Below are 15,766 nucleotides of genomic sequence, written 5' to 3'. Positions count from 1 at the left end.
GAAAAATATATAAAAATGCATGTAGGTACTCAAATGAAAGCTCTTGATGAGTATAATAACATCGGGATGAGCTTATATCTTTAAAAACGTCAATACTTAAAGAATTACAGTGCAATTTTACAATATTCATTATTTTATAAAGCAAAATTTTATTTATTTATAGTTCACAAGTTACGGCAGTTACATAGTAACTGCAAAGTTGCTAGTAATCAATTAAAATTTTTCAGGTGTTATATACAAATAAATAATAAAATTATTCGTAAAAATTAAAAGCAATATTAATTATTAGAACACCTAAACACTTAAGTTAAAAGCTAATAAATCATGTAAGTAATATTAAATTGTAGCAAATCAATTTTCATAGCTGGAGGTAAATTAATCGGTGAAATTAATCGTCCAGAAAGTGTTGGTACTTGCAATACGTGACGATAGAAGTTGTTGGTAAAAATAACTAGATTAAAGACAATACTTAATTAAACTTTCACTTAAGTTATAATTCAAGCCCAAAGCAACTAGTGGAAAAATACTGATAAATATTTAGTGATCGAAATTTTAAATTTCTTCGCCAGTAAATCAAATCATAAATAACTATCTAGACATCTGAATTAAATAAAGTGACCGTTTGTCCTGTAATTTAAATGTCTCCAGTCTCTAGATTATGATAATATTATCAATTATCAGATTTTATCAAGATATCATTTGTCTTACAAGTAAAGCTTACTCAAATAATTTCAAAAACAGACAACTTCGGTCTGGTTATTAATCAGATTGTCATCAATTATAATAAACACAGTTTTTAATATTCCCTGTTAGTATTATGTTAGTCAATAAAATATGAAGTGGATTAAGAAATTTCCGTCGTTGATACACGCTTGGTCCCGGTGGAAAGTATTATTTTTAAAAGCACTTCTGATGCGAAAATGCAGCATTACAATATCCGTGTTTGAAATATTGATCCCAATAATATTTTCTCTGCAAATTCGTCTTATTTTTGAACCACTGGCTCTCAGACTGCAAGTAAGTTTAATTATTTTATTAATTATAACCACGTTATAAATATTCAAAGTAATAATAGTAAATAATAATATTTTGACAGTATTTAAATCGTTACAGCAAGACTGAAATTTTAACGAGAATTCCACCACAAGCAGAATGTCGTTACGCTCCTAGCACTCAGTTCACTGATAATCTAATGCAACAAGTTTCTGTGCTTCTCAATTCAACGAGTAACATAGACACATACGATTTTATTTATTATTCATACTTGTTAATTATTTAAATATTTTTTTTTTTTTTTAGTGATACCGGCAGCCACTGAGTTACAACTACTTATGGATTTTTATCAGCGACATAATCAATCTTCTGAGCCTTTTAATACTATTTGGGTTCTCTTCATGGTTAGATTATTATTTTTTAAACAATTTAAAAGAAGAAACAAGACGGACACCTGTTTTTTTTATTGAAATAACTTTTTGTTTTAAAAATAATTAAATAATTTATTTATTTAGCATAAAAAAAATTTTCCCTTAAAGTCGGTCTTGCTTTTTTTTTTTTTGTAAATAATAATTAACAAAATAATAAATTATTTATTAGTCAGACGTTGAGACAACGCCAGAAATTTTAAACTATGAAATTCGCAGTGAATTATCTGACGAGCACAGCAGAACAGGTAATGTCTAAAAAATAAATAAATATCAAGGATTAAGCACAAAGTTACTTACAATTTAAATTAATAAATTAAAGATCCTTACTTGAGTAGCGGTTTTTTGGCCATGCAGGTGGCCATCGAATCAACGTTCAATAAAATCAAGTCCACAAATTCACCGTTCATCGGCGACAATGTAATAAATCTAATATATATTACCTATCACAGTTCTTATTTAATTTTTAATAAAACAATTAAATTTTCAGTTGTTCGTGGGCCAGTTTCCTTATTACCGCATCGAGTTTCCAATAATACCCTCGGCAGTACGACCGAACATAAGTCTTATTTTTTATATGACTGTAATTGGATTTCTTCTTATTCCCATGTCGGCTTTGACCAAAGCGATTCACGATAAATTCACAGGGTTTAAAGTTAATTGATTATCAATAACCAATAACTTGCTAATAATTAATTTTCTTGTGTAACTATTAATGATTTAATTTAAATTTAGGCCTTAATGAGACTGCTAAAAATAAACTCAGTCTTTCTCTATCTCGGCTGGGTCAATTACATTATGATAACCGGAGTTCCCGCAGTACTTTTCTGCACATGGATATTGAACGCTATTTATTCTCAGTCAAATTTCATTCTCGCACTATTTCTTCTCATGTATATTACCATGTCGACGTTTTTTATACTTGCTGTCGGGACTTTTTTCACCCAATGTAAGTATTTTTATACTTTTTTAATGGCAATTTAAATTATTAATTCTAAAGTTAGTCGACGTTTTTAATTTTTTTTTCATTTATTAAACTGAAACTAAAAAAAATTTTTTAAAAATTGCACTTGTAGTTTTTCAAGTTTTTTTACAAACAGAAATTTTTTTAACAATCAAATTTTACAAAGAAAAATTTAAATAAAATATTTCTTCTTTAGTAGCTCTTAAAAAATTCTAAATACAATTTTTTAGACCTGATTTAATTTAAAAAAAAAAAAAAAAAAAAAAAAAAACTGTCAAGTGTCTGCCAATTTAAGAAGAAAATTAAATTAGTCGGCGTCTAAAAATTAAAAAAATTTTTTTAATTGAAAAAAAATATTACGAAAAAATAAAAAAAATTTTTAGACGTTGGCGAACTTAATTTTTATCTTAAATTAAATTAGGTCTAAAAAATTATTTATAATTTTTTAGAGTTTCTATTGAAGAAATATTTTATGTAAATTTTTCTTCCTAAAATTTACTTGTTAAAAAAATTTCTCAGGTGTCTTTTAATTTCAGTATCATCACATTAATTTCAGCTATCAAAGCCGTACTCGCCTGTATTCTTCTTTGGTTAACAATGGCGCATATTACAATTGTTCTCGACGAATCTCTTATCTACTCAGAGTTGTACATTAAAATAATTTCATTGTTACTTCCTCACAGTGGCTTGCTTTACGGATTGTCAGCATTCACTTACAAAGAAGATATCGGTCTGTTTATTATTGTTATATACTGAAGAATTAATAAATCAACAATTAAATAAAAAACTAATAAAATTATCAAATTACAGAAGAAGAAATTCATACGATAAAATCACGTCTTCTAGATAATTTATACAACATAGAAAAGCTTGGTCAGGCTCCAAACAAAGTATCTGTCACTGCGGTGTTGATTGCTTGGACTTTTCATTTGATTTTATGGGGTTTTATTGCCGTATACTTGGACAATATTTATCCAGGTAAATACGGTACCAAGTTGCCGTGGTATTATTTGTGTAAAAAGGACAAAAGTACCCCGGATGATGTTAATTTTAATGTTCGTGGAAGTACCAATTGGTCGGCTGTTGAAAGACCACCGCCATTTATTAAAGTAATTTTATTATGAATACAATTAATAATTAAATTTATAAAACAAAATTGATTTTAATATTTTTTTCCAGCCAAAAGCAAGAGTTAAAAAATTAACAATTGAATTTGGATTTGACAAATTACAAGTATTGAAAGATTTGTCTATTGATTTTTATCCAAATGAATTTAGTGTAATAATTGGCCACAATGGTTCTGGAAAAAGTTGTTTGTTAAAAATAATATCGGGTAAAATAGAACTGTCATTTATTGTTATAATTTTTGGGTTAAGAAATAATTAGAAAACTATAAAAATTAAATTAGCCGATATTTAAAAATTTTTAGAATTTTTTTCACTGAAAAAATTATTACAAAAAAATTTTTTTTAATTTTTATATGAAAATTAAACTAGCCGATAGCTGAAAATTTTTTTAATTTATTCTGTTGAAAAATTGTCATAATTTTTATAATTTATTTGTTAAAAATGATCAAATATCTGTTAAATTAATTTTCATAAAAAGTTTGTCACTTTGTTGAAAGTTTCTTGAATAGAAACTAAATTTATAAAATAAGAAACAAAAATTTCATTTTATTTAAAACGAATAAAAATTTGTTGAATGATTAACAGGAATGTATCAAGTGACTTACGGCTCAGTATACATAGAAGGTCGGGATTACAGTGATTTTAAATCCCAGGAGAGAAATTATAACCCAATTATTGGTTATTGCCCTCAAGAAAACATGTTAGTAAAATATCTGAGCACTGAGGAACATTTATACTTATTCGGGATGGTAAGTTTTTATTTAATTATTTACACTATCGCCTTTGACATGAGAATATAATTAATTCCAAGAGATACCCACTTGTAAGTTTTATTTTTATCGTACGGTTCCATTAGAAAGTACTACAGATAAAGAATTTAATTTTCAGTCATTTACAATGGAGGAAATTAACGGGTAAATTTTTCCTTGAAAAAAAAAACATTGAAATCGTTTTATAGTTTTATTAGTGTCTAAGTGCGAAATGTAAATAAATTTATGTGAGTACTAGAAGTAATATAACATTACTATTTATTTTATTATTTTGTGTAGATGAAAGGAATGAGCCTGCATGAGTCGAAAGAAGAATCACGGCGAATGATTAAACTGTTCAGCTTGGAGGCTGAGAGAAAACTAAAAGTAAAAGAGATAAGTTTCGGGGCTAAAAGGCGACTCTGCTTGGCGATTGCGCTAATAGGCCACTCGGAAGTGCTAATCTTGGATGAACCAACTTACGGAGTGGATCCTCAACATCGGAAACGGCTCTGGGAAATTCTGGGGACTTTCAAAGGCAGGAAGACGATAATTATGGCGACCAACTCGATGGAAGCCGCTGATACACTCGCAGACAGGATCGCGATCATCGCGAATGGAAGAATCGAGTGTTACGGGTCGAAGTCTTATTTGAACCGACGTTATAACATTGGATATGATCTTAGCATGGTCATTAAGCCAGAGTGTGATCTTCCGAGTCTTCGGAAGCTGATCCAGGAACATTCACCCGATCCTGTCAGCCTCATGGGCAAGATGGGGATGATGGTCAATTTTAATGTCTCGAGAAAAACTAGGTTCGCTCATTTGTTGAGTTTTTTGGAAAACAATAAAGATGATTTAAGGATCAATGCTGTCTCACTTCAAGCAGCGAGTATTGAAGGACAATTTCGCAGGTCTAAATTATTTAATTAAGCTTACATCAATTATTATCAAGGAAATATTTTTATCTAAATAATTTAAGGGACATACCTCGGGTGAAATTTTTTAAAAATTCATTTTTTTCATATTTCGATAGGTTATACTTTTAAAAATAACATACTAAAATTATAAATCGGTATCTCAATCATTTTTAATGATCAATAAAAATTGTGTCGTTTGAAAAATAAAAAACGAATGGACAGATTTTTTATAAAAAAAAAAATTCAATAGAATTAAATTTTAAATTAGAAACGAAATCCATTGAAAATTTGTATTCTCCTTTTTAGAGAAAGTTTTCTTTAAAAAAAAAGTATTTTTTATGGTTCATAAATGTTCTCATTTAAAAATAAAATTGTAACGAAGGAAAATTTTTTTTTTATTGAGACCAAACGAATGAATAGAAATTATTCTGTTTAAAAATTAAAAAAAGATTTAACATTTAATAAAAATGTAAATTAAATTCAAAAAATTTATGTATTTTACAGAATTGGGCTTGTAAGTCATTTCCGAGAACGCGGGGCTTGGATCCCCAGTGACAAATTTGAATGGATAGTCCAACGAAGACGGAGAAAATTAATTCAAAACCAAATTGAATGGATCCGAGTTACTAAAAGTGCCCTACGTCGCCAGCAATTCGCCGCAATGTTCTATAAAAAATCACTACATGTTATTGCATCATGGAATCCGTATCTATTTTCTGTAAAATAATATACGTCTAAATAATACCTTCTAGTGTAACTATTAATTAGTTAAATCTAATTATTTTTAATAACAATAATTTTTTCTCAAGATTATATTTGCCTCGATTGCCTTGATTTTAACCATGATTGTTTCTGGGGCGTCAAAGTTTCCTAACATCCATTCACCGTGAGTCTTATTAAATTTTAAAAAGTAACAACTTTTATATTTATAGTAATAAAATTATTATTTTTTCTTCCAGAGAACTATTATTGAATCCTGATAATTATACCCTGGAAAAATTTGTTCCTCTGGTTTTTGTAGACGACGATGAAGAAGCTCAAAATTTCTTCACAGTCTTCGACCAAACGTGTCAGAAGTTCAATATGAGCCCCCTTCATATCACGCGAAATATGACAGCATCGGATTTGATAACTCATCCGGAAATGCATTCAATAAGCGTGAGTTTTAAAATAAAATTGTTATTTTTATTTAATTATTAAATACGTGTTACTATTTATTTAAAACAGTTTCGAGAGCGGTATTTCATGGCAATTGATATTCTAAAAGATAATAAAATAGAATTACTGTATTCACCAGTTCTCATACACAGTGGACCAATATCGCTGAATTTGTTGCACAACGCACTCTTATTGCACAATTCCCAGTCGATGGATACTCAAATAAACTTAATGAGTCGACCTCTGATGGACCCTGATAATGTAACTAAACACTAAATATTACATATCTACCTAATGAGCTTTATAATTAAAATTAATAGCAAATTTATGATCATTCTTTCTCGTTATCTCAGTGGCAATACCGAATAGCCCATGGAAAAGGTATAAAAAACTGGGAAAACGCCGTAGTCATCACAACCCTCTTCATTCTTCTACCGACTATTGACCTGGGTGTTAGAGAGTCCAGAACAATTGCCAAATTGTTGCAATTAAATACCAATCAGGTCAGTACGTTCATTTATTGGCTGCCGACATATTTTATTGACATTATCATTTATTTGATTTCGCTGCTCATTACCTCCGTAATAAGTTTCTCAGCTTACCAACATGCTATTACTATTTCATCAACTGTTGTAGGTAATAATTAATTTTAATTAATAATTAATTTTATAAAAAAAAATTTTTTATGCAGAATTCATTAGTACATATCTGAATAATTTTTTTCAGCGGAATTATTTATCATCTTTTGTTGCTACGGGGCAGCAGCCATTGCAATGGGTTACTGCATTCAATTATGGACAAATCATACTGGAAGAGTTTATTTTTATATTATGATTATCAACTTATTAACTGGTTTTTTTTTTTTTTTTTTTTTATTATCCTTAATTATTCTTCTTAGAGAAATTTATAAAAAATTAAATTTTTATTTTTCAGCGATCGTAATCAATCCAGAAATTCTATTTCCGTTTATAATGTACAACATAAATCCAAATTTCCAAAAATACGCCGAAATAATCTTTCACATATTTCCACCTTATGTTTTTTCCTGTGCAATAGGTAATTTCATCGCCATTAAATTGTACAATAAACAATGCTCTGAGCACAATGATTGTGACAATAAATTCGCTTTGGAAGATCCTTGTTGCTGTGAGTGAAATAAATTATGATATATTTAACTCATCATCATTATCATTATCATTATCAACCATTAAGTATATCATTAATAAATTTATTTTTCAGACAACTGCGGACATAATTTATGCTTCAATCCATTGAACGAATGGCTAGACTCGCAAACAGATGCCTTCTTTCATCACTCGGTAGTAAATGACGTTATTCTTTTAATTTCACAGGCGGTTTGCTTTCATTTAATACTCATCATTTTTGAGCCAACCAGCCGAAGAAAATGGTACGCTAATAAACGTCCTAAAGAAACAGACGGTCCAAAAGAAGAAGATCTTGTTAAAGAACAAGAAATAATTGATAAATTAGTTGATCAATATGAAAAAAGTAAATTTGTTCCTAAAAGGAATGCCGTGATTGTCAAAGGCTTGTCAGCTAAATATAAGAAGAAAGAAATTCTTCGCAATGTCAATTTTCGAGTAAGTATCCTAGTTATTCAAATTAAGACACTAAATTTCATTAAAAAACCAATTTTATCATATGACTATCCTAGACAAAAAATTTTTCTTATTATTTTAATAATAATGTAAATTAATTTATGTTTATTAGATTAATAAGAGGGAATGTTTTGGATTGTTGGGGATGAATGGAGCTGGAAAAACAACAATTTTTCGGGCACTTATTGGCGAATCACGAGCTAATATTGAAAAAGCATTAGTTTGTGGTATCGATTCTTCCCTAAATGATGATAAATTTTATGGAATGATTGGATACTGTCCTCAGAAAGGCGGGCTGATTGATTTTCTCACGGGAAGACAGAGTTTATTTTTCTTCGCAGCTTTAAGAGGAGTCCCTTGGAAGAATATTCGCGATGAAGTTGATAAATGGCTTGACATTTTTGGTAATTTAAAACTCTAACTTCTTCCAAAAATCGAAAAATTGAATTATAAAATCAAAAAAGTCCGAATATTTAATTAAAAATTTTCATTTAATAATAGACATGTTGGAATTCGAAAATATTCCTCTGAAAAATTGCGCGTGGGGTGTAAGAAGAAAAATGTGCGTGTTACAAAGTCTCATTGGGGACTTACCGATTATTTTCCTCGACGAACCTTCTTCTGGGATGGATATAATTGGACGTAGTGCGCTTGATGAGACTCTGTATCAACTTCGTGAAATGGGTAAATGTATTTTCTTGACGACACACAGTATTGAAGAAGCAGAAGCTCTTTGCGACCGGGTGGGAATTTTAGCAGACGGTTATTTGGCCACGGTGGGATCTTGCGAACGTCTTGTTGAAAAACAGGGAAACATATTTATTTTGAAAGTTATTTTAGACCCACAAACTTCGTTGTATACTGTTGACTTCATTTTGAAGTCTATCGAAGAAGCGCTTCCATCTTCGGTGTTTTTGGGCCGCCATCTTGTGAGTAAATTTGAATCTAAAGATATATATAAAATATTTACGATAGTGAAGTTAACTTATGTCAAATTTTAATTGTCATTTAGTTAATAAAAAAAAAAATCAAAAATTTTTAGACGTCTGCTAACTTCAGTGTCATGACGTTTAAAAATATTTTTAGAAAGTTTTTGTTGAAGAAAAAAAATTTTGAAATAAATTAAAAGGAAAAATTTGACTTGTAGAAAATTAAAGAATTTTAAGTGCAATTTTTTAAAAATATTTTTTGTCAAATAAAATTAAAAAAAAAAAAGAATCAAGTGACTGCTAATTTAAATGTCATAAATTATTTTCTTTTATAAATTTTATGTTATAATTTTATTTTTAATCTAATAATTACCTAACCTATAATTAAGTGTCTAGTTAAGTAATAATAATAATAATTATTATTAACATTGTTCGCAGGATGTATTGTTATATGAATTCGAAAAAACAGACGACCTTGAGAGTGTGTACAGTATCCTGAACGCCGTCAAATTAAAACACTCTGAAATAACAAATTATTTTATAAACCAGCAAAGTCTTGAGCAAGTTTATCATCAACTCAGTAGAGAAATTTATCACCAAGAGGAAGACTCTGAACAAATGTCTCGTATTCAGAGACTGATGGAAGCAATTCGTATTTTTGAACGTCGCAGCACTGACATGACGTTTTAGCAAATTGACAGATAAATACTTGATCATGCGCAAGAGGTCTTTGATCGTAAATATAGTTTCTAGAAAAGACTACTCAGTCTGTCTTGAACCACGTGGTGTTTATATTTATGTATTTTGTATAAAGTAACCTAAAACAAAAATGAAAGTAAAAAGGTTGAAAAAAGCAAAAAAACATTTGTCTTTTTACATTAATAATTATAAATTTCGTCAACCGTATCAAGTGTTAGTTGATGGGACTTTTTGTTTTACTGCTTTAGCGGTAAGTAAATAAAATTTCTTAACCTAGATATTGATAAATTTTAGCAATTATCTATTTTATTAATTTATTTTTTTACAGAATAAAACAAATATTCGGGAACAAATTCCCAAATATTTACAAGGAGAAGTTAAATTATTGACAACTTCCTGTATTGCCAAGGAAGTTGAAAATCTAGGACATACATTTTACGGAGCGCTGACGATATTGAAAAATTTTCCGTTGCACAAGTGTGATCATGAAAAGGCTCCAACATCTGCTGCTAAATGTGTCCTGTCGATGCTTAAAGGGAATAATCCTTCAAGGTAAATTATAAAAAAATATTTTGATGTGAAACGCTCGAAAAAAAAAAAAATTTAATTAAAAAAATTGCAATAAAAATTTTGCAATACTAGATTGCTGTAATAATTTAATTATATTAATTTAATTACAGGTATATAGTAGCGACACAAGATGCAGCTCTTCAAGCAAAATTAAAATTGATTCCTGGAGTTCCCACGATGTATTTATACGGTCCAGCGCCGATTTTAGCACCTCCTTCTGAAGAAGACAAAGGAAGCGCCGAATTTTCAAACCAAGTGAGCGTTAAAAATGCCGAGGTAGAAAGATTGAAACAACTGATAGAATCTATGACGAAAAAAGGACTATTGCCACAAACTCCTCGACCAAGTCAGGAGTTTATAAAAGTTAAGCGTAAGAAAGGCCCGAATCCCCTGAGCTGCAAGAAGAAGCAAAAGAAACCGACTCTTACTCAACCAGCTCCAAGCTCTGGTAAAGTCAGAAAACGCCAACGAGTTAAAGTATCAGCGCACATTAAAGAAGCTCTTAAACAATCGATAAAATAAAATCAAATAAATTTATAAGAAACTTTATTATTATTTATTAATATAATACATAATAATACATGTCTTTAGATTTATGAGAAAAAATATCTGGCCTTATTATATAGACTTAGTTATAAAGTTATTTAATTAATATCTTATGGTTAAATCATAACTTATTTCTAAAATTACTTAGATAAAAAAGAAAAACTATCAACTATAATTGAAAAGGTAAATAATTTCAAAGAAAAATATTAATGATTCAATTTATATCAATCAACACTGCCAAAAGCTTAAAAAAATCAAAATAAAATTTTGTTTTTTACAGTGAAGTTAGTAAAAATAATCTTGAAAAAAGAAAAAAAAATATACAAACTGAGTATAAGATGGTAAAAAAAAATATTCTGTAAGTAATATAATTTTAAGGCTAGCACAAATAACCCGAGCACGTGTTCTTAAACTTACTACAGCTTAATCTTTACATTATAAAATATCAGCCGGTGTTTTTAGAATCACGGAAGTTTAAGGAATTCTGGAGCTCGGTTGCCAGTCTTAAATGTTCTTTTGATTCTTACCTATTTTTTTTAAATAATCAATTTATTTTTACCAATAATATTAGTTATTACTTAATTAAGGATGTTGCTGGTTCAGAAGAGCTTGAGCAGCCATCGACAGCATCTTCATGCGCTTCGACAACCGATGAACTGGGTTAGCACTCATAAAAGTTGTCAGCTGTGTTTGAAGAGTCATCAAAACGACACCCATGTGCTCACGAGTAACAGGATCATTGGGATCCAAATTCAAGACTGCTTCTTCGAGCCACTTGTTCTTGAGTTCCGTGCGATGACCAAGGTCCGCCGACAGCTGTTGGACCAAAGACAGAATAACTGGCTGTGCAAGGATGCCCCGACCTTCAATTTGACTACTGAAGACTTTCTGAGGCTCAATTCTGTCGCAGACAAGTACCACGAGTCCAAGGTCACTAGCACTGAGTGCATATTGAAAGGCGTGAGACAGCTGATTTTTCTGGAGATAACTTAGTATCCTCAACTGGGCGTCAGCAGGACTCGAAGCCGTGATACCAGGTGTCGTCGCTCTCGACCTGGCCTGGATATCCATCATATGCTGGCCCATATTCTCCCTGATACAATCTCTGACCGACCTGAGGATTCCTTCCTGTAGGTTGTTGAATCCACGGGTGACTTCGCTCTCAAGTTCTTCGCGAACTAAACGCGACAATGCTTCGCTTTGTAGCTCGTTTTTCTTCTGGTATTCTTTCTTCAGACTCGCTTTAACATTATTAAGATACTGGTTAGTTCCCACTGAGAAAGACATTTGGATCTGCTTAAACATATTTTGACAGGCTTTGTCAAATCCTGGGAGCAAGGTGCTTTCATAGGAACTTTTAAAAGACTCATTCAAAACAGTCTTGGCCGCATTGACAATTATATCACGCATTTGATTGCTGGTGATCAACTGCGTGAAATTTTCTCTCATTAAATCATCTATTTTTTTAACCTCCAATTTAAATTGATTTTTCAGCGGATCTACAACATCAGTAATTACCCTCGGTAAAGTTGACTGGATATTTTCTTTAACCGTCGTCTCGACAGTAGTCAAAAATTCATTTTGTCGAGCAAGCCGTCCGTAGATGGTTTGTTCAATATTCGTTAGCTGCTGCTGTGACACGCGAGAAAACGCGTTCTCAACTCTCGTCAGTACAGGTGTATCCTGCCTTAATCTCGAAACTTCCGATCTCAACTCTCGCAGTTCTTGATGTTGATCTTGGATTATTTCAAAAAGACCATCTATTTTGGTGGTAAGAGACGCGACTGCTTTGTTGGTAGACAACCAGGCTTCCTGAGAAACTAATTTAGACTCTTTCGGCACTATGTCGTCCTTGGGAAGGTCTTCAGACTCCAAGTGAACGTCCTTGAGCATCACTACAGGGATATTAGACCAGTTTTCTTCGTCTTTATTAACCGACTCAATTTCTTTAAAGTCTTCCTCTTCTTCATCATCCTCGGGCTCAGCTAGAGACAAAATTTCTCTAACTTCTCTCGAAGGACTGCTACCTCCACTCTGCTGAGCGCGCTCTCGCTCACTGGTCGCCAGAGGTACATCCGAAGTGTTCAAGGCGTGGACCGCTTGAGCTAGTGAAGGACTCGCGGACAAGACATTGCCGAGTTCCGGGCTGGTAGATCCAGACAAGTTGTTTTCTTTTTTAGCTGGTGAGCTAAAAGCGTCAGGAGTCATGAGATTCAAGCTCGCGTGGTTAGATTCCAGAGATCCTGAGACTGTCTCATCACCATTTTCCTCTACGACACCGTTCTGCTCGTGTCTGATATGCTGCAGGTCTTCAGAGTAGTCCAGAGAGTCGTGAGTAAGTGTGTCCATCATACAGCCACCGGTGAACTGTCGTGCTGGCTGGAAGGCGATGTGACACTCTTGGAGTGACTTCGGTTGCACTAGATACATGCGAATGACTAACTGCTCGTCGCTTTCTTCATCCAGGGGACAGAGATCTTCCAAAGACTCACCGGTGGGTCGGACTTTCCGCATGCCAGCGTCGACGATCCCGAAACTCAAAATCGGGTACGGAAGTCGGAATTCTGAAATTGTCGATATACAGGCTAGACCGTCGCCAGTGTCTTTGGCGATGCTGAGGATGTAAAGACCTTTGTTACAGATGTCAGATAGCAGAAGGAAGCCTGCGGATAAATCAAGCCCTGCTTTTAGCATCGGCATCTTGCCGCTTGATGGAGAAGCTTCGAATTTTATTGTTTGAAGACATTTCCACTTTTCACAAGACCAGACTTTCAACTCAGTGTTGTTGTCACATCCAGTTATAGCAAATCTCCAAAATTGGGCTTCTGAGTTGTAGTTTTTGTGGTCATCGAGGAAAAAAAGAGATGAGACTGGTCGTCCGTCGTGAGGCTTCCATTGGTGGAGGCAACAAGCCTCTTGAAGGGTGTTGTTGTAAACTACCTGAAAAATATTATTTATTTTAGATAATTTATCGAATAAATATTTGGAAATTTAATTATTAAATTAAAATTTAAGTTATTTTTTTTTTTTTTTGTAAAAATTAAAACTTAATATCAATTTTAATTTAAATTTTAACTTAAAATTTAAATTGTCAGAGCCAATAATTTTTCAAAAAAAAATAATTCAAATTTTAATTAATTAACTAATAATAAATAAAATTTTGCTAATTTAAATTACCTGGAAGAACTTGACTTCTCCATCAAGACTTGCAGTTGCTATTGCAGTACCGTCGGGGCTGAGAATGGCCTCGACAATAGTCGACTCATGCTGGCAAATTTCAGCAAAGCCTCCACACCCTTTGACAGCTGGGTCACTTATCGCTAGAGGTCCAGAGCCTAATTGCGCATAGACATTGTCAATAGACCATAGTTCTGCGGCAGCACCTCGCGTGACCATAAGCAGCTTTGAAACGTCATCCGCGTCACCGGTGTCGTCATCAGGAATAAATGGACACCAGATCACGCGGTGGCTGGTCGGCGTCACTACCTCAGAATTGACAAGCAGCAAAAGATTGCAGACCAACTGAGCTGCGGTGGAAACTATCGTGTGAACAAAAAAGCTACCCGTGTGGTCGATGCAAGCCAGGATCACGTTCTGTACATGGGCGAACGCGAGGTCTTGGATTACGCCTCGCATTCCTCGCAGAAGAGCCCGTTGCTCGGAATCTTTATAAACTACCCTGACAACACCAGCCCCGCTTCCAGCTTTTATTCCATATGCGAGGTACTTTCCTGACATATGAACGGCCAGAAGTTGTCCAGTATAATAGTGTGACTCCCATGTGAAGTCGACGATGTTTTTTAATTTTACTTTTGAACTCCCGTGGTCATATTCTCCAGGCGATGGTATTACTGTTACATCTGTGCTGTATACATCCGCTGAGTGATGGTCTTCCTGGCCATTGAACTCTCTGTCAAGTAATTTAATAAAAATAAATTAATTAATTTAAATTATTAAATTTAAGATTAAAAAAAAAATTAAAAACGATTCACTTAAAATTAATTTAGCAGATATTTAATAATCTTAAAAAATTTTTTTAACAAATAAATCATGGCAAAAAAAAATAGAAAAAAAATTGACTTGTAGAAATTTAAAAAAATTAAAAATCCAATTTTTTATAAATAATTTTTTTAGAAAAATTTTTTTTTATTAAATAAAAATAAAAAATTATCAAGTGACTGCTACGATTCCAGAAAAAAATTTTCTAATTTATGTTAAAAAATAATCTTTTCGGTAAATTTAAGAAAACCTTGGAATGCCAAAGATTTTTAGTTGATGATAAATATAATCAATACATACACAGTCTGTTTGTGAGATCTCAATCCATCTTCTTCGACTTTAAACATGATGAAAAAATTAGGTGCTCCTTACAACTATAAAAGAGATAAAAATTATAATAAAAATTATCAGTTGACAAATTCTAACCTAAACCGGTGACACGTTTGTATTTGCATGCGGCTGTTTGCGAATATATATATATATAGTGTACTAATTGCATATTTACCAGAAGGTTAATTATAAATTTAACAATACTTTTAAGAATCGTTGTTGTCCTCAGCTACGCAGCAATACTAGCTCACTTAAAAATAATCAGTTGTGTATGTACGTTGGCGAAGGGATTTTCACACGATGAAAATATTACTTACCGAAAGCCAAATGCTGTTGCTATATATATATATATATATATATATATATATATATATATATATATATATATATATATATATATATATATATATATATATATAGATACTTGTAGTTCATGAATGTCAGACATTTCTCATCATGGCCCGCTACAGCACTTTTATTTCAAATTTACGATTTATTTGTAGTAAGTCTTTTGCTCGGAAGATGGCAGGTCTGTAAAAATTTTTTTTCATGACATTAAAGTTAGCTGTCACCCGATTAATTTATTAATTTTCAATTTTATTTAACAATTAAATTAATTTTTTGCCTTAATTTATTTGTTAAAAAAAATTATTAAATATCTGCTAAATTTATTTTCATAATTAATTTTCATTTTTTTTCCAGGTGTTATAATTAATTTAAATAATCAAAAAATGT

At 31.6% G+C, this 15,766-nt stretch overlaps 3 protein-coding genes across 3 annotated transcripts; 2 read left to right on the top strand and 1 right to left on the bottom strand.

Annotated features, from left to right (window-relative positions):
- The first annotated feature begins 2,982 nt into the window (after nucleotides 1-2,982).
- Nucleotides 2,983-9,706, top strand: LOC141535270 (phospholipid-transporting ATPase ABCA3-like). The gene is made up of 11 exons (XM_074255128.1): nucleotides 2,983-3,115; nucleotides 3,196-3,494; nucleotides 3,565-3,718; nucleotides 4,098-4,261; nucleotides 4,562-5,175; nucleotides 6,141-6,339; nucleotides 6,409-6,600; nucleotides 7,728-7,940; nucleotides 8,071-8,362; nucleotides 8,460-8,887; nucleotides 9,326-9,706. The coding sequence occupies exons 1-11, from the start codon at nucleotides 2,983-2,985 to the stop codon at nucleotides 9,575-9,577; spliced, it is 2,940 nt and encodes a 979-aa protein (XP_074111229.1). The 3' UTR covers nucleotides 9,578-9,706.
- Nucleotides 9,613-10,746, top strand: LOC141534422 (rRNA-processing protein UTP23 homolog). Its single transcript, XM_074253767.1, has 3 exons — nucleotides 9,613-9,836; nucleotides 9,915-10,138; nucleotides 10,267-10,746. The coding sequence occupies exons 1-3, from the start codon at nucleotides 9,717-9,719 to the stop codon at nucleotides 10,676-10,678; spliced, it is 756 nt and encodes a 251-aa protein (XP_074109868.1). The 5' UTR covers nucleotides 9,613-9,716; the 3' UTR covers nucleotides 10,679-10,746.
- Nucleotides 10,747-11,232: 486 nt separating this feature from the next.
- On the bottom strand, nucleotides 11,233-15,347 carry Ge-1 (Enhancer of mRNA-decapping protein 4 homolog Ge-1). The gene is made up of 4 exons (XM_074253762.1): nucleotides 15,207-15,347; nucleotides 15,002-15,075; nucleotides 13,880-14,612; nucleotides 11,233-13,642 (listed from the first exon to the last, which is right to left on the bottom strand). Exons 2-4 carry the CDS (start codon nucleotides 15,046-15,048, stop codon nucleotides 11,285-11,287), a joined length of 3,138 nt encoding a protein of 1,045 aa, XP_074109863.1. The 5' UTR covers nucleotides 15,049-15,075; nucleotides 15,207-15,347; the 3' UTR covers nucleotides 11,233-11,284.
- Between the last annotated feature and the right edge of the window lie 419 nt (nucleotides 15,348-15,766).

Source organism: Cotesia typhae, unplaced genomic scaffold, assembly GCF_013202065.1.
Source record: "Cotesia typhae breed Kobodo isofemale line unplaced genomic scaffold, CoteBio_Ctyphae scaffold_13, whole genome shotgun sequence".
NCBI lineage: Eukaryota > Metazoa > Arthropoda > Insecta > Hymenoptera > Braconidae > Cotesia > Cotesia typhae.
This window is presented reverse-complemented; position numbering and strand designations above follow the sequence as displayed.